The sequence below is a fragment of the Elephas maximus genome, chromosome 18 (genome assembly GCF_024166365.1).
Source record: "Elephas maximus indicus isolate mEleMax1 chromosome 18, mEleMax1 primary haplotype, whole genome shotgun sequence".
NCBI lineage: Eukaryota > Metazoa > Chordata > Mammalia > Proboscidea > Elephantidae > Elephas > Elephas maximus.
Window position 1 is genome coordinate 27,795,454 of NC_064836.1, and position 19,573 is coordinate 27,815,026.

Here is a 19,573-nt window from a genome sequence, read left to right on the forward strand (position 1 = left end):
TGAAGGGCCAGCACAGGACATTTCAGGGAAACCAGGGGGATTGGTTGTTTAATACGTTCCCCCATGAAACAGCTTCTTTTATGAAAAATGGCAGAAAAAGTGCCTTACCCTCTCCTAGCTCAGAGTTTGGAGCAACTACATCAAGAGAAAGCCTGTCCAGCTTTTTCAACTCTGACAGGCTGAGTCAAAGGAAGCGATACTTCCTCTTTCGAGGCTTGCAACATCACTGTGGAACAACGTGCCAGGCACATGTGGAAACAGCAGCTGTCAGCCTTGGCCGGAATCCTCTATGGAGTGGTATTTATCTGCTCCGCCTACGCGCTGGCCTCACAATTCAAACCGAGTTACCAAGCTACAGACATAGGCATTTCAAACCCACTGCCATTGTGTCGATCCCAACTCGTAGTGACCCTACAGGACAGGGTAGAACTGCCCCACAGGGTTTCCAAGGCTGTCATCTTTACAGAAGCAGACCGCCACGTCTTTCTCTCTCGGAGCAGCTGGTGGGTTCAAACCACCAACCTTTCGATTAGCAGCTGAACGCTTAACCGCTGCGCCACCAGGACATTTTAGTCACCTGTAAATCGGTCTCTGGCTCTCTGCCTTTCTCTGCCCCTTTCTGTCTGCCTGTCTCTTTCTGACACACACCTAGCTTGTTGATATCGTAATAACAAGGTAGCTTCTAAAAGGTAGTATGCTTAACAGCAAGTTGCACTGACACAAGAATTTTTTAGCTGATTCTCATTTTTTTACAAAGTCTTAAATTTTTGTGAATCAAGTCATTCTCATTTTAAAAAATGCCTAAGAAGTTTTTGATTTAAAGGACAGACTTTCCTGAGAGGCAATGGAACTCTTTGAAGTGGAATAACTACACACCAAGAAACATTCTGGAAGTCTGGTTTTTCCGTAAGTGTTTTCCACGAGGGGCCCAAGAGAACAGCGGCTGAGGAGAAACGTTCACAGAAGACAGCTATTGTGTCCTTTGACCTTGCTGTTTCCCCATCATACCAGATCCAAGGTACCAGACACTTTGGAGAAGAGGCCATTTTTCCAGGCATTTTTGGAACTGCTGGCATTCAACGAGTTTCTCTAAAAACTCTCTTGGGTATTTTCGGAACTAAAAAAAGTGAACATGATTGATTTATAATTTTACTAGATGAAAAAAATAATACTCGCTTCCCTCCAGGGATGATTTTTCAATTTGCCAGGAAGCAGGACTGGTCGTGGGATGTTATACCCACTCTCTAACTGTCCTGCCAGAGCTGGAATGGAGACTCGGCCCAGGCGATGTGGGCCACCTTCACCTCCCTGGTCCTCCCTCACCCTCCTTCTCGGACCAAGAGGAAGATACCAGGAGCATTGGGGAAACTCGAATCTAAAGAGAAGGAAACTGGAGAGACATCTCAGTTTCCTCTGTGAGGGTGATGTAATGTACGCTAAGAACGGGGACCATTGTGTTTTCTTCACATTCATTCATTCATTCGATTCACTAATTCAAGGCATTTTTCAGCACCTCATCTAGTATGTGTGTCAGGCTGAACCGTATGAAACTGCCGTTTCTGTAAGTAAAGTCATATAGCCAAGTCCCTATGGCTAAGCTACTATTTAGAAGGTTTTCCTGAGCTGGTGTTACTAGGTTTTTCTTTTTAATGATTGAAAAAAGAAAGAAAGAAAGGTGTAGATAACCCAGTCTGGGCTTGCTGTGCTTCCAACAGAGCTGGGCAGAAACGTTTCCATAATACACGTATGGTCCAATACGTTGTAACGTTAGATCAGTTTCTCAAGACACCCTTTTAAGCGGAGGCAGCTGGGGTGTGGACAACTTGGGGGGCCTCTGACAAACACCCTGTTCCTTCAGCTCTCTAGGCTCCGCTCCTGCGGTGCTGAGACAGTGGCCATGAGGAGGCAATTCATGTCTGCAAGATAAAGCTTTGGCCTTTGTCTTCTTGTCCACATGTTACTGGAGCAAAACTGTATCCAAAGTTCAGTTGTAAATATATTCATGCAGACAAATCAACACCAATACAAAATTAAACGATTTAATGACCAGTTGCTTTTGTTTAACAAAGACCTCAAAAAGCCTGACACTTTCAAATTCTGAGGCCAAAGGAGATACTTAGTATCTCTTTACTGATTTAATTAGAAGTAAATCGCTTTTCTTCCCTTTTATTCAACTTTTCATTAGCCAGGTTCTTGAAGAATATGACAAAGTACAAATAGTTATGGGGAATAATCAAGAATAGTAAGGACAAGTTTAAAATATAAAAACAAGGTTCTGGGACACTTTTTATGCAGCAGGTATATGTTGTTGTCAGATGCAAGTGAGTCAGCTCTGACTCACAGCGACCCGATGTACGACAGAACAAAATACTGCCTGGTCCTGTGCCATCCTCACAATCATTATGCTTGAGCCCATTGTTGCAGCCACTGTCACATATACCATATAAGCTTATTAAATGATAAAATGTTCCTAACAGCTGTTATCACAGTGACCCCAGCAGCCACTAACTGGGCCACTTTTGGACATGAGCAACCTGGTCAACAGTGACCAAGGTGGCCAGTGGGTGAGACTGGGGTTTCTCAACCTCAACACTACCTTACAGTTTGGGCCCGTTAACTGTTTGTTGTGGGGGACTGTCCTGTGCATTGTGGGATATTTAACAGCATCCTCGGCTTCTACCTACTAGATGCCAGTAGAACCCCCCGCCCCAAATTGTAACCATCAAAAAATGTCTTCAGACATTGCCAACATCCAGTGCAGGGGGGGAGTGCCCCGGCGAGAAGCACTGGGTTAGATGGAGACTATAATCACGCACACTCCATCTTGGTGGGGGGAGCAATTTCTTGGGGAACAACTCATGTCAGCTTCACAGACGCAGGAGAAAGCCTAGAGGGATAACCTACAGAGGGGTATTTGAGTGTTCCAAAGAGTACTGCAGAGTATTACCCACCTTGACAACCGTGTCCCTTCCAGCCAAGCTCAAGGCTGGAGAAGAGGTGCTGATTTATACAATGGGCTCTTGGAAAAAGGTGGGGTTGGCTGACTTGACCTTTGACCCACAAGGAGGTGGGCTGGGGGGCAGTGATGGGCAGCTCATCTCCACCCAGCTCCCGCCCTTTGCAGACCCTAATGCCTCCATCTGGAATATCCACCTCTCCCCATCTTCATCTGGCTCCCCTTATACTCTTCAGGTCTCAGATTAAACATCATTTCCTCTTGAACGATTCTGTGACTCTTTCTCTGCAATCCCCCCACCCCATCTGCTCCAGGGTCTGTGCTCAGAGGGGCCTTCACCCGTGCTTCGCGGTTTGCATTTCAGCTTGGTCTCTTCCAGGGACCCTGTCTCCACTGAGAACCACATTCTCCCCGGGGCCCAGCAGGGTACCCTACGTATAGGCAATGTCTCCCCCCAAAATATTTGCTGAACTGATGAATGAAATTGCTTTTCAAGTGAACGTCAGGGAAGGACCAATAAGTTTAGAAGGGTGGAATCAAGCAGGCGGTCACCAGTGGGGACGCTGGCTTATTTCTGCAAAGGCAACCCGACTCTAGAGTGTGTGTGGCGAAGGTGGACCCTTATCGAGTGTATGAAGATGTGAAAGCTTCCATCTTGACCCACTTATTTTTGGATGTCAACAGTCTCTTGTTATGATACATCTTCTGGACAAAGGTTTTGTTCCTGGAGCCAAATCACACACCTAATCCAATGTATCAACAGCATACACCGAGAGCCCAATGAGACAGTGAGCTGCTAAGCTGAGGGTAGTTCTACCCTTCAAAACCAGTATTACCAGGAACAGTGGTTTACAGACTGCCCAGGGAAGGGAGAGGGGTAAGGGGAGAGGGAGGTCGTTCAGACAGGACTCAGCGAGGATCGACCAGGTCTGTATTTCGGAGAACACGTGTCGGAGTGGCACGCAGGCTGCAGCCCACCTGCTGACGTCTAGTCTGTTTGGGACCCCGTCACCGCTGCCAGGTTGCGACATCAAGAACACAGAGACATTTCCGTCTAACTTTTATATGAAGAATTTAATTATCTATACACGTAACTAATTCAAAAGGTTGTATTACAGTTGTTAAAGCCGCAGGTTTAGATATTTATATATTTTACATTCACATCCATTAAAACACTGAAGCGCAACGGGACAAGGGGGTGCCATCCTCACTGTACCACGTGAACATGGGGGGCCTCCCCAGCACTGCCGGCACAGACTCAGGACAGAGGGGTGCAAACACCAGTGACGCCATGTTCAGAGATATTAGCCGGACAGCTAGGCTGTGCCTGAGGCTCCCCAGCCCCCATATGCTGTGCTGTCTGCAACAGGCATTTTACTGAGAGCTTGAAAGCTTGAAACTGATGTTTGAAAGACAAACACGGCTTCGGCTACAGCACATCTAATACACGAACGGACCATGAGCGCCATTTAATATTAATCTGTAGAAATTCCACAGTCTAGTTAAAAAATGTAAACATTGGAAATTAATTGCAGGGAGATTTCTATACATTCTTTCTTGTCAAGAAAATTACTTATTCAAAATATGTCATTCCACGATAAGTTACGGGAATACAACGTCATGTAACAGAGACTGAGGAGAGCTTGCCGGTGTTGTTGATCTTAACTGATCCATGGTATGAAAACACACAAAATTTAAAACCCAAAACAGAAAATACCAACTCAACCAGATAAATCTGAGACGAAACAAAAACACAGGTGCTTTCTCATGTGGCTACAAGGTCACTGTGCAAAATAAAATGAATGCAGTATGATCAGAGCATCCTACGGGGCGTGGCTTCTGTGACGGGGAGGACTGATTTCTTAGCTGCAGGATGTGTCACATGCTCAGTGTGGTACATCTGATACACAAACACGCACAAAACACCTTCTGTTTAATCGGGCTCATTCTACACATCTTTAAAACAGACACACTGAACTCCTCTGCGCTTCTATGGGGGGAGCCCAAACTACACAACTTAGTTGGTAACACTGGACAAAATGAAAAGTTACAGCAAGTCTCAGATTTATGGACATTGGGAACATTTTTAACAGCACATGCAGCATTCCTTGATAGTGGGTCTTTTTGCAAAACCAAAATAGCAAAGAAGCGATTTTTCTTTTTTTTTTATTAAAAGGCTAAAATATAGATTTAAAAAGAATCTCCAAACTATTGAAAGCCCCTGTGCAAAGGTGGGGGGAAGTCAATTTGAGTTGTGAGGAAAGCCACAAAAGGACCCACTACCCTGTGTGTTTTTGCAAGTTTCACTTCTGTCTCTGCAAGTAACTCAAACATTGCGATCACATGCAGCTAAGGAAATGAGGTAAAGTGCTGTGCAGCGGGTTCTTGTACTCAGAAGGCAGTGGGTGATCATGCTGGAGGTCACATGATCAAGGCTGCATCTCCCATCATCCCTCTGGGCAGTGATATGGGATAGTGGGTCTCTTTGAGGACTTTCAAGCCTGAGTGGGGGATGGGCAACATATGATTCCTAGAAAAAGGAGGAAAACAACACATAAGCAAAACAAAACAATGAGCAAAATTCAAGCTAGGAAAATGAGTCAGGCATGTAAACAGCATGGTGCCAAAATGATTTTACAAAAAAGGAAAACGGGGAAGGGCGGGAGGGAAGGGACATGCTACAGAAGGAATGAAAAAAAAAAAAAAAAGAACCCCATGAGATAACGTCTTGCATTACAGAAGGTCTTCAAAGAGACTGTTGCGAATGCAGCAGTGTCTAGCTTTAAGTTCTGCAAACAAAGCTCGCAGAATCAGAGCAATGCTGCATGTTTTACCGAAAGACACCAGAAATGGGCAGCGACGGAGCCACCGGGCACTTACATTGCTGGCTGGGGTCCATGTCTGTGGTCAGCTTCACGTAATTGGACGGGAAGAGCCCCACTTGTCCGCTGACTTCTCCTTTCCACCAGTCGGGGTCTTCCTTGTTGAGGACGTTGATGATCTGGCCCTTGCTGAAGGCCAGCTCGTCATCGTTCTGCGCCGTATAGTCATACATCCCGATCACCTGGCACACTGCAGGAGACAGGGCGGGTGAGCACTGCCATCCCGATCACCTGGCACACTGCAGGAGATGGGGCGGTTGAGCACTGCCATCCCGATCACCTGGCACACTGCAGGAGACGGGGCGGGTAAGTGCTGCCATCCCGATCACCTGGCACACTGCAGGAGATGGGGCAGGTGAGCACTGCCATCTCGATCACCTGGCACACTGCAGGAGATGGGGCGGGTGAGCACTGCCATCCCGATCACCTGGCACACTGCAGGAGACGGGGCAGGTGAGCACTGCCATCTCGATCACCTGGCACACTGCAGGAGACAGGGCGGGTGAGCGCTGCCATCCCGATCACCTGGCACACTGTAGGAGATGGGGCAGGTGAGCACTGCTGTCTGCTGAGCACAGGGCACAGGCAGCTTGGGCCGCCGGATATCCTGGTATGCTGTGCACTTTCAGAACAGGGTAAAACGAAGTGAAGGTACCCTAAGGGGACTCTTATGGTGTGAGCAAGAGAGGAAGATGAAGTGGAGGTGCCCTAAGGGGACTTCTGTGGTATGAACAAGAGATGAAGGTGAAGGATTAAAAACCAAGACGACAGCAAAATTTCTGCACTGTCTTCAGTGTTTATAACACCGTCTTCCTTCTCATGCTTCCTTGTCAGCAGAAAACTTAAAGTGGTGATTTGCATGCTTTCTGTCTGGGTGCAGTGGAACTCCTGCACAACGCCGACTCAGGGGAACCCTGGCTTCCTGCTGCATGGGACAGCTCTGCATCACGGGGACTTTACTACAATGTTTCTTTTCTTTTTTCATTTTTAAGGTGGAAGGGGATAACCATCTGACCTCCAAAAAATCTAAACTGTGAAAAGTAGAACCACAGTTTTAAAAGAATTCCACTGTCCCTTTGTGTCTCAAAGTAAGAGATGCCCACGCTCAAGAACAACCTTCGCTCCTTTTACCTCAAACCTATCGCTGCTGTTTTCGCTGCCAGCCGGTCGGCCCCGAAGCCACGCTCCACAGAATAAAACGCTGCCTGGTCCTTCACCATCTCCACTATCGGTCATGGATCAGACCCTTGTGATCCACAGAGCTTTTCTCAGCTGATTTTCAGAAGTAGATCGCCAGGCCCTTCCCAGCTTAGCCTTACTCTTAGTCTGGAAGCTCTGCTGAAACCTGTTCAGCATCATAGCAACACACAAGCAAGCCTCCGCTGACTGGCAGGTGGTGGCTGCGCCTGAGGCGCATTGGCTGGGAATAGAACTTGGGTCTCCCACGTGGAAGGAGAGTTCTACCCCCAAACCACCACTGCCCCCCCAGGAGGTTAAAATGGTCTCATTCCCTGGTATGTTTACATTTCAGATGAATCCATACTTCAGATTGTAATCCCCAATTAATTTTTCTTAGCCAAGCTATACTTCGGTTTAAAAACCAAAACAACCAAACCTGCTGCCATCCAGTTGATTCTGACTCATAGCAACCCTATAGGACAGAGCAGAACTGCCCCACAGGGTTTCCAAGGAGCCGCTGGTGGATTCGAACTGCTGATGTTTTGGTTAGCAGCTGAGCTCTTAATCATTGTGCCACCAGAACTGCTATACTTAGGTTTACCAAATTCTCCAACTAATTCAATCACTCCAGCAAATTATTTGTGTATGGGGGCAGAGGGAGGTGCGGGGAGGGGGATGGGCACCACCAGGCCCCCCACAGGAGGAGAGATCCAGCAACCTCCCAGCCTGAGGCCACGGTGCAAGCACAGAGTCCCAGCTGGGGTCAGGGAATCACTCACAAAGTTGGCCAATCTCTTCATTTCTCACAACGGCTCCCAAGTTTTCATCTTAATTCACTGGGCATGTACGCACAGGTGTATTGGAACAAATGTTTGCCACAAATGCCACCAAAGAATTGGTGGCTTAAAGACCTAAAGCAGAATTCTCTCCTCTAACCTCACCTCTCCCCATCACTAACTACTGAGGGTCTAATTTAGTCTCTTCAATCAGAAAACAGCCAACCAACTCAACTTCGGTGCTCTCTGCTCTTTCATCCTTTCAGGGAAGTGTGTGCAACATCCTGCCCATGACCGAAGCCCCTCTGTTCACAGTGCATGCCATGGGGAGTTATTTTAGTCTTCAGTGAATACCACATCGCCACCAGCAGACCCCTGCAGCCCCCAGCTCCATCTCCTGACCTATTCAGATCCCCGCCATTTATTTTTAGGGCTGCCCTTTTGTCCCCTCACCCCCTAGCCCAAGTCCCAAGTCAAACAGCTGGAAGGAAATCAAGAGAAAAGTCTGCTTTACTGTCACAGCTTTCACGGCTCCTTCAGGATGAGGGTCCCAACAAGGGCTCCATTGTACCGGGCACAGTGAAGCTACTTAGACACTCGGTCCTTTTGAAAAACAAATTCCACATCGCAGTAATTGGGTGTCAGTCCCGGCAATGACAAGAAGCACTTAACGCAGATGTGAACAACAATCGAAGACACGTCCTGAGAAAATCGAGTGGAAACACTGCCACACCACGTGCATTCTTCTCCAGTGAGAGACCATGGCGCCTTACCTGCAGTTAGGGCCGTGGACTTCGGTGGCTCTGTTGGGGTGATTTTGCTCGTCCCAGGGCTTAAAAGTTTGACATAATTAGCTGGGAACCAGCCTATCTGGCGCTTTTTCCCACGTGCCTAGTAAGAAAACAAATAAATAAATACTGGAATTTTTAAAAGCGTTCACGTTCTTTCACGATACAGCTTGCTCTGCAACAGAGCACCTACACAAACCTTACATATAACTGAAAACCAAATAGCATTCACATTAGAATCCGTCGGTTACTAAATTTTGAGAATCAAATATTGTAGCTGAAAATTCTCATCATGGCCGTGATTGATCAGCAAATCCCGGGGCTGCTTTGCATCAGCTGGGTCACGTGGATGACAGGTTCGGGACACACGCAGTGTATCCAGGGCAGAAACCCTCTGCATCTGTCGTGAGTCTGCAGGGTGCCCAGGAAGGAACTCTGCTACTGCTGTGTAACGTTAGCCCCCAGCTGCTGATTCAGTGAGTGTAGAGGTTATGGCTAAGGTGACGTTAGTTATGTGTTTTAGGACTAATAATAGTAATTCTGTAAGGACGATAATATTATTATTCCCATTTTCCAGATGAAGAACGTGAGGTCAGAAAAGTGGCATGACAGCCCTGAGATCTCAGTTAGTTAGCAGAAAGCCAAGATTCACGCCCATGTCTGTACTCTTCCTCGCAGGCAACCAACCGTAACCTCAGAGGCAGATAATGCTGGCGCAGCAAATACAGAGCACAAAAAGGGTAAACGCTGCGTTCAGAAATCAGCAGGACTACCTAGTGGCAGGAGCCACACTTCTCTCTGCCGTCCCCTTCTCTGTTACTTCACTCTAAGTCAACACAAGGTCCCTTCGGTGAGCACTGATGTGCCAGGTGTCATTGGGATGGGACACGGTCCTACTCTGGAGAAGCTCAGAATACAGCTCTCAGCTGAGACTTGAAATTGTGACACCATTCTAATAAGTGATAAAGATCACAAGAGGTACGAAGACTATCCTTCCATGTACCACCAGGAAGTGAGAACTGGAAACACACACACACAGAGACAGAGAGAGAGAGCGGCTCTAGGAACAAGGCTCTGATAAGAACTGTAGCCTCTGAGGAGGAGAATTGGGTGCCTCGGGGTCCAAGAGTAGGAGGGAAATATCTGCATCCCTTTTCGTGACTTTTGGATTTTGAACCACATGAATATATTGCCCATTCCAAGATGAGGAAATAAACTAAGAGAACCACCCCCGCCACCTTACATCTGCCCTCCCACCAGCCAATTTATCAAGCAGGGTGGTGCAAATGGTTAACACATTTGGCTGCTAACCCAAAGGCTGGCAGTTTGAGTCCAGCCATAGGTTCCCTGGAAGAAAGACCCAGTGATCTACTTCTGGAGAATCACCCACTGAAAACCCTACTGAGGACAGCTCTGCCCTGATACACTTGGGGTCGCCATGGGTCAGGTGGACAATGTAACTGATGTTCTGGGAGCAGATCAGGTTCCATGTGACTTGTGGTTCGAGAGACTTGGTGCCTTCAGCTTGAGGACTAGCAGGAATCTGCTGACACTTGAAGCCACGCGCTCACAACTCCCACATGCTCATCTACCTGGTCTGTGCCAGGTGCTCACAACGACCCCACTACATCCCCACCTCTGAGCTTGTGCAGGGGCAGGACACAGAGCTCGCTGGTCATTCCTTCACTTGTGTGGGATTGTTTAATACGTCTGAGAAGAATGCACACGAGAGGACTGAGATGTGAGAAAGCAATGGCTCAACACTAATGAATCGACAAGAATTAGGATTTTGTGAGGTAGAAAAGATTACCTAAACTTTAAAAAAAATTGGAAACTACAACCAAAATAAGCTGATAAAATCCCTATTAACACTCACAAAGAGTCTTTGTAAGACTCTTTCCATGATTTTTATTCAATTAGAGGGCTCAGATATAAGGGGCTTCCCGTGACTGCTCCCCATGTTGCTGCATGTTCCCCCCATCCCCAGCCCCTTAGCGATGCAGGCCTCCGTCCATCCCCGTCACTGGAAGGAGGATGTGACACATTCCAGAGACATCTCTGCAGCCCCACCCCTCGCCAGGGACAGAGCCACTCTGGACAAAGCCCCAGAAGCTTTCCCGGCCATGGCAATTCACCCACTTTACTGTGAATTGCAGGAAGCATTCAAAGCCCTCTCTGAGAAAGGCTGGGAGTGTGAGGACTAAAAGGTATGGTCCCTGCCTCCAAGGAGCTGATAACTAGATGCGAAAGTGAGGAACGCCCACAGGATGCTGAACACTAACATCAGCATCCGCTGTTAATACCGACCAGTGGTGCCGGCATCAGGTCGCCACACATCCAGGAAAGGAGACGCTGCTTCTGGCTGGATGGCCAGAGAAAGCTTCCAGGACAAGTGGGGTTTGGCCAGCTCTTGAGGAATCACAAAGCGGGGAGTTGACCAATTGGGGAGGAATGTCAGCAGCAAGGGCAGCAAGGATGAGAGTCAGGTGTGTTGCTTGTTTTCACAGAGGCTGGGAGCAGTGCTCAGGAGCGGTTGGCAGCCGTGCTGAGCGGTGAGACAGGCTGAAAGGGCAGGGGGTACTTTTGGTAGTCACCAGGGCTTCACAACAGCACAGTGACATACGGGACTACAGGCCAAGTAGGCAGCTGACCACAGCCCAGGAGTGGGACCCGCTGGTCAAAGGGAGCTCTATCCCTGACCAGCACAGAGACAGGCATGTTATGAAGGGAGCGTGGATTTGCAGGCTCCCCAAGGCCAGGCTCCTGAGCCAGCAAGTTGGATCTGTCGGCACTTCCAGATGGGTTTTACGGCTGCCCACCCACGAGATCCCCAGGGGACATGCAATCGTTAGCTACACTCCAGGCGGCACCTCCTATTCCAGCCAAGAATAGAAACAGAACAGGAAGAAATTCAAAACTTCCCTAGATTTGGCCTCCACCGATGAGCCGAACAATCTTTACTGCGACAGCTGTACAATGGAACCTGTGAGAGCTGGAACGCAACAGAATGGCCTTATTTTTCTGGGTCTCACAAGTTTGCCACCTTTGACAGGGTACAGTCTTACTGCTTTTCTATCACTATTAGTGGAAAATATTTGAGTTTTCCTTTTCTGACAGGTTTCCGCCTTACACAGGTTCTGGCTTTCGTAGGTTATACTGTATAACAGTGACTTTTTAAAAAGCATCTTTGCCTCTGGCCAAAAAACCAAATCAAACCTGTGGCCATTGAGTCGACTGTGACTCACAGCAACCCTATAGGATAGAGTAGAACTGCCCCACAGGGTTTCCACGGGGTGGCTGGTGGATTTGAACTGCCAACCATTTGGTTAACAGCCACAGCTCTTAACCACTGCACCACCAGGGCTCCTTGCCTCTGGGAATAAGACTTATAAAAGGTATCCCAAAGGGTAAAACGAGTTATAGGGTAACATTATGACAAGATGGATAGATACATATCTGTATACATGTATCTATCCATCCTCTAAATACATATATAGACATGTATCTATCCATCCCGAGTACACATATAGACATGTATCTATCTATCCATCCCCTGAATACATATATAGACATGTATCTATCTATCCATCCCTGAATATATATACAGACATGTATCTATCCATCCCCTGAATACATATACAGACATGTATCTATCCATCCCCTGAATACATACATAGACATGTATCTATCCATTCCCTGAATACATATATAGACATGTATCTATCCATCCCCTGAATAGATATATAGACATGTATCTATCTATCCCCTGAATACATATATAGACATGTATCTAACTATCCATCCCCTGAATACATATATAGACATGTATCTATCCATCCCCTGAATAGATACATAGACATGTATCTATCTATCCCCTGAATACGTATATAGACATGTATCTAACTGTCCACCCCCTGAATACATATATAGACATGTATCTATCTATCCATCCCTGAATATATATACAGACATGTATCTATCCATCCCCTGAATACATATACAGACATGTATCTATCCATCCCCTGAATACATACATAGACATGTATCTATCCATTCCCTGAATACATATATAGACATGTATCTATCCATCCCCTGAATAGATATATAGACATGTATCTATCTATCCCCTGAATACATATATAGACATGTATCTAACTATCCATCCCCTGAATACATATATAGACATGTATCTATCCATCCCCTGAATAGATACATAGACATGTATCTATCTATCCCCTGAATACGTATATAGACATGTATCTAACTGTCCACCCCCTGAATACATATATAGACATGTATCTATCTATCCATCCCCTGAATACATATATAGACATGTATCTATCCATCTCTGAATACAGGGGAACTAATAATACTGTGATGTACGCAAAGACCCTGGTGTTACACTACCACACAATGCCACTGATCTAGCGCTCTGCCCCTGCAATGCCATAATGCTCACAGGTGACTCCATGGTCTCCCTTGTTGTATGGATCCTCACTACTCCAACATTCACTGACTGAACTCAGGAATCAAGTAGATTTGGATAAATTCTCAGATGAATCCCTAGCTCTCAAAATTCTGCTACTGGCCCTCCAAACCTCAGGTGTGAAACAGAGTCACATAATGTGATCCCTCTCGCCATCCAAACCAAGATTCAGGCAATGAGGGGTTATTTTAAGGTTTTGATGAAACAGTGTCCCTTTGAGATTTGGCATGTTTGAATTCAGACGGAGAATTATACACAAAGGGAAAATGAAACTAACCTGCAGCTCTCCTTCCCACCATCCTCCTGGATTCTTTTTTCGGATCAAAATCAGCTGACCAGGGGCCAGGGTGAGCTGCTCAGGGCCGGTAGCAGTGTACGAGGCAATGACCTGGGCAATTTCTGAAAAACAAGACCAAACATTGCGGGATGCTGTTACAGTTGGCGAAGGGGATTCTCAGAAGACAACCACCTCCCAGCTCCACAAATCAACATCATTAAAGCCAGTGTCTGGGGCTGGTTTCTTACTGGAGGAGTAGGAGACCCCATTCCATGTGCCACAATGCAGATGGAGCATTCAAGGGGTTGGCGACCTCTTTGTTCTGTCCAGGGTCCAGTTCTAGGATGCCCCCATCACCTCTCAGAAGTTACTTACCAACTTCCCTCCGTGAACGCCCCCTCCTCACCCCACTTCTGGCACCTTCGGACACAACACTTCTCCCAATTACCAGGAGCTCTGAGGACGCCAAGGCCTCACTTGTCTCCACCTGACCCTGCCCAGCACAGCTGTACCCAATGATGGAATAAATGAAGTTACAGAAACTCAAGTGAAGCTCTTCCATCTGCCAAGGACAGTAGAAGAAGAAACTATTTTCTCTGGAAACCATTGGCTGACATGTGAGTTGATGCCTTAGCTCTCACCCTCACCGACTCGCTCGTTTTCTCTGGGGCTCGCGTTTGGGGGGTGACCCCGAATATTGGGTATGAATCTTGTCAAGGCAAGCTTATTTCTTGTTATTTCAAGTTAAGGAGGACCCTGGAGTCAGGAAGGGACATTTTATGCAAAAAAACAATTCGACACAGAAAAAAATGTAAAGAATTCTCTGCTTTTCCTGAATGTTACATCTCACAGCACAGACTCCAGCAGTGCCACAGACCAGGCTCCGAAAAGCATGTTCTCCTGGCACAGGGGGTGCAGGATGAAGACACATGCTCCTTCTCTCGAGTGAACCTGGGACATCTGCAGCGGCTGCTTCCAAACTTATAGAACACAGAACCAACTGTTGTATTCCTCTGCAGCCCATCCCCAAAAACAGCTCCTGGGAGGAAGGGAAGGTGGCAGGGTTGGGGCGAAGGAGATCCTGCCTCCAACAGTACTTCCTACTTCTCCATCATCTAGGGCGTGAGTAAGATGCAGACATATCGGCAAACTCGTTAGCCTGTTCTAAACCAGGGGTCGGCTGCCATGACAGGAATGCCAAGCTGTCCCGGTGTAGCCCTGCCATAGCTTGGAAGCGAGAGTGAGCCCCGGTTACATATTCCTTGGTTCTGAGAGCTTCAGCAGGGAAATCAGTGCTGGGGAGCAGGATTCTACTTTAACATGCTAAGGGACAGCTCTAGATTCCAAGAGTTTTCAGTGTGGAAAAGTCCAAATTAGCGTCCTATTTGGCTTCAGATGCTCTTGGCTCCGCCAAGTCCCTGGCACATGCAGCCAGCGATCTGCCACAACATTCTTTTCTGTCTTTTGTGGCCCTGAATAGCTTGCTGGTTTTCAGCTGATCTGGGCGCCATATGTGAAATACCTGGCCCTTTGGAATTACAACCCTAAACGTAGACAAATGCTCACAGTTAAAACAGATTTGACCCAGACAGTCCAATCTCTGGAGTCAGACTAAAACCCTAAGCCAAAGTGCAGACACGCTTCTCTTGCAGGGAAGCTGCCCTGGAGCCGAGCCCCAGAGCCAGTCCCCCGACACAGCAGTGGCTCTTCCAACCTGTAATCTCCTGAGGACAGAGCAGCAAAACCGCTCAGATGACCTGGACGAGGAAGACGTGCCAGACAACCATATTATTTCACATCTGCTTCTTTCCTCTCGCTTTCTGCTCCTATTTATAGAGCATGCGATTTTGTTTAAATAAATGACAGTACTTTGAATCCAGAGGGATGACTATAACTCCGAACCTTCAATGGTACTTGAGGAAAACCACCCAATAGCTTCTAAAGGAGCCAGATATGGCCCAGACTGTTGTTTTGTAATATCTCTAGTCTCCTGCCCTGTCCTGGGACTGTGTTGTCAGGAAACGAGAAGGCTTTCCCAAGCCTCACAAGAAGGATGAGTGGGATGCAGCAGGCCCCGCAATCTTACAGCTCCGTGGGTTGCTGTTTCCTGCCATCTTGCCTGGATGAGTTCTTCACAACCCAAGAGAATATTCTGTCTGGTGACATCCCCACTCCCCACGTGTGAAACAATGGCCAAGTTTCGTAACCACGGACACATTCTTAACGGCCTTCAAGGAAAGGATCCACTCTTCATTTTTATTTTAGGCTCCTGGCCATAATAAACAAAGACGAGGAGCAGCTATCAATTACAATGAAAACATTGAAAAATACGTGTCAGGGTTTGTAACTTACCAGGTTTCTTTCCTAAACTCCCTGTTTTCCCAGCGGTTCCAGAGCCCTTAAAACAGAGCAAAAGGTCTTATTTGCATGCTGAATCATTTTGGTCATGCAGCTTAAAAAATGATTAACGATGATACAAACCAACCTGCGCCCCTAAGTCCCCGTTTTCGTTCTGGGGAAGCACAGTAGCACCGCGTCACCTGACATGAGAGCATGTATCAGAAGACACAGGGCAGAATAGGCACTTTAAAGAAGAAAACAGCAAAGAACGTGGCCTCGTGGCATCCCAGGGGCTCTGCTCAGGTACTGTGAGTGACACAGGGGAGACCCGTACTTGCGTCCCATCAAACAGGGGACTACGTGTGACATAGGGGAGACCCGTCCCTGCATCCCATCAAACAGACGACTGGGTGTGATACCGGGGAGACCCGTACCTGGGCCCCATCAAACAGGGGACTGCATGAGAGCAAGACTATTCGTCTACACCCTAAACACCAAGCTTGTTCTTTGCTGTCAACTTGTTCATTGGGAAAGAGTTCACACTTAAAAAACACAGAGAACATAACAGACACCCCTGAGCTTACCACCCAGATTTAGCCCATTAAAACATTAATATTTTGCTATGTTTGCTCGAGAGCTTTATTTTGGAAAGAACTAAAACATTACAGGTATGCCAACCCTGGCCCACCCTACTGACCTCTATCGATCCTAACAGGCAGCCTTTCTGCCCACGTTTTTACACTCTTAGACACTGAGTCTCCTCTGTTAGTGCTTGAAGCATGACCCACTGAGGCAAGCCATATTGTTCTCCCACTATCAAGTCTTCCAAAAGTACTTAGGGTTGGATTCCTCTCATGGATACTCGCAGAATTTGAAACTGGCTGAGTAAGCCAACAGAGACCACGAGAGTCAGCTTAGGGCCAGACTGTAATCTGCTGTGACGAACTGCTTTATTCTGAATGGATTTTCACCCGAGTCCTCATCTCGCAGTAAACTAGGTATTCCAATTCAAGCACAACAAAACAAAAGGCTTCATAAACCAAATGAGAGTCACTGCGGGATTAAAGATATGTAACTTGTCTACCGGGACACAGCTTTTCGCCATCTCTTTTTTTTTTTCATCTTGGCTACTGATATTTAACAAACATTCACCAGGAAAAGTTTGGGCTTAATTTTTTATGCTGATTATACTTTCTTTATTGATAAACACTTACATAATACCGATGGCTTTTTCTTTTTATTGGATAAATATCAAACAAAGGAACACCAATAAAATAAGATTCCAAATAACCGGTTATCGTCCCAGTTAACAGGCTTCTAACATACTGCCTACATTCCATTAACACAAAAAAGGAACAAAGCCATTGGCAACAACCAGCAACAGAGTTCAAGCAGCTTCAAGGCACTCCCTTAGAAATGCCTCACCAGCACTGGAAGCTAGGAGACTCAGAAGGATGGGTTCAGTCCTGGCTGCACCTCAAGAATGCTGTAAAAATGCTACCCTGGCTCTGTGCCCCAGCTTTCGCATCTAGAGGGGAAGCAAGGTCGGGACAATGCAGCCTGAGCCCACAGGTCAGCTCTGCTACCTGTATTTGAGGCTGAGTCTGCTTTTCAGCACGGTGTACCGTATCCAAGGAGGACCAAAGAACTGACTTTTCAGATTTGTTTTTTCATTGTTGTTAAATAATGTAGCTAAATATCCCAAATCTTTAAGAGTACTGCTAGTTCTATGGTTGATAATTTAACACTGTGGTTAAGAAAGTACCTTACAATTCAACTTGCCTTTAAAAAAATTTGACAGTGTAAAGAAAAAATGTGAATGTATTTTTTAGATGGTTGACTTCAGATTGTTTCTAATAGAAACTCTAATTGCTAAAAACGTAATACAAGCCATGGCTTTTGTGTTTTAACTGATGCAAAAAGGTCACTTCACGAGTTTTCATGCAAAGTGGTAAAAATCTTCAAGTTTAGATTTTCGTGTTTTTCTTTCTCTTCCCTGAAATACCATCTGTTTGAGGCTTACTGGATCCAACCTGCTGGCCTGGGGAAGGGTTTAATTCTCCCTCTTCAGGTAGAGTACAGTACGCTTGCTGTCTTACAAGGGACAAGAACTTTCTTTCTGACTTCTGCCAAATTCTCCAAAGGCAGGCACCTTATGTAAATCCCTCAAGGGGTATTTCAGCTGTCTGCTCTCAGGAAAATAGAGGGGGGGAAGAAAAAAAATCAAACCACCACCGCCACTCCCTAAAAATATAAAAACCCAACCAAATAAAACCTTCCTGAGAACAGCAGGGAAGGGGAAGGGGCTGAAGGCAGAATTACTCCAGCAGGGCACCAGGTCCAGCCTCATCCCCCCGAAGCAGCTACCTGTACTGTGGCCGCAGAAATCCCAAGACACACGCTCCTGCTGCTGTTGCTGGGTGCCTTTGAGTCGATTCATAGCGACCCCATGTGACAGAACAGAACTGCCCCATAGAATTTCCTAGGTTGTAATCTTTACGGGAGTCGATCGCCAGGTCTTTCTCCCGTGGAGCTGCTAAGTGGGTTCCAACCGCCAAACTTTCGGTTAGCAGCTGAGGGCTTAACCGTTGCACCAGCAGGGCTCCCTGACACCTGCCTACTGGCATTTAAAGAACAGAGAGAGCTTTGTACATGCTCTTAAACCTGAGAAAGCAGCCTCTTTAGGTTCTTTACCAGACTCTTCTCTCAATGCCTAGAACGTATGAGGAGGGAAAGAAAATAACTGTGAAGCGACTCCCTTCATTAAAAAACGTCCATCCCTGTTTGTTTACGTATGTGCACCAGATCTGTTCAACGACCCCATCTGTACCCTGTTTGTGTATGTATGTGCGCCAGATCTGTTCAACGACCCCATTTGTACCCTGAAGCCCTAGCTTGAAACTGACCATGGCGGGATGTGGCCCCGCATTTCACTCGACTATCACAAACCACACTTCATAGAATCAAGTTTTTGGGATCCACTTAACAACAGTGCAAGCTACTTTCAATTTACAGGGATAACAACATTTAAAATACATTCAGATCAGTGGTGATACCAGGGCTTGGCCAAACATATACTCATCTCTGAGATCTTCTGTCTCCTTGCCATGTGAACAAATATTGAAATTTTAGAAGTGCTCTACTGCCCAACATTCGGGGGCCAGTATCCCTAGAACACTCCGGTTTAGAAGGACAAAATATTGCTGTATATCTTTTCTGAGGCATCTATGATCAATGGTCTTGAAGGCCTAATCGATCAAGTTTGTCCCAAATCATAAGCCAGGTACACGCAGGAATAGAAACTACTGCTGAACATTATAGCTTGCACTTAGCAACATGAATTCTTTGTTTTGTGGGAGGCCAAGGCTGGCCCTGCAGCACCAGGTGACAAGTTCAAACAATTACAGATCACACTGCATTTCTGTCAGGTTCCAGAACTTAGCAAAACCCAAGCAAGCGTTGCATTGTCAAACACAGTGACTCCCGGCGAAGAGTCACTGAAGAGAAGGGAGAGGAGACAGTGAATGTGGGTTTACCTCTGAGTCTTTCAGCCTCACATAGTTAGAAGGGAAGACTCCGGATCTGTCGCCCACTGTTCCTGTCCACCAGTCACCGTCTTTCTTGGTAACCAAAAGCACATCCCCTTGCTGAAAGGTCAAATCTCCTTGCTCAGAACTCTCGTAAGTGTACATGGCAATAAATTCTGGTGGGGAGAAATATTGAGATACGGAGAGAGCTTGACTGTTTAAAGAAATCCCAGACAGCTTTGCAAAAGCAAGTTCATGAATAAGGAAGTTAGACTAAGAGCCGTTCAAGAAAAAGGCTGGTCACAGATAAAACACAGAGTTACAGGATACACCCTGGGCTCCAAATCCCCCAGTTATGCATA

At 46.6% G+C, this 19,573-nt stretch overlaps 1 protein-coding gene across 5 annotated transcripts in view; it reads right to left on the reverse strand.

Annotated features, from left to right (window-relative positions):
- The window catches only part of ITSN1 (intersectin 1), a 229,548-nt gene that overhangs the window by 53,435 nt on the left and 156,540 nt on the right, over positions 1-19,573 (reverse strand). For 4 of the 5 annotated variants that reach the window (XM_049858659.1, XM_049858660.1, XM_049858661.1 and 1 more), the window contains 5 exons: positions 19,221-19,387; positions 15,697-15,742; positions 13,345-13,466; positions 8,567-8,684; positions 5,837-6,028 (listed from right to left, as the gene is read on the reverse strand). In XM_049858659.1, coding sequence (XP_049714616.1) covers positions 5,837-6,028; positions 8,567-8,684; positions 13,345-13,466; positions 15,697-15,742; positions 19,221-19,387 — 645 coding nt within the window. Of the gene's footprint in view, positions 1-4,023; positions 5,487-5,836; positions 6,029-8,566; positions 8,685-13,344; positions 13,467-15,696; positions 15,743-19,220; positions 19,388-19,573 lie in introns of those variants that run through there. The other variant, XM_049858662.1, reaches the window with a different exon arrangement.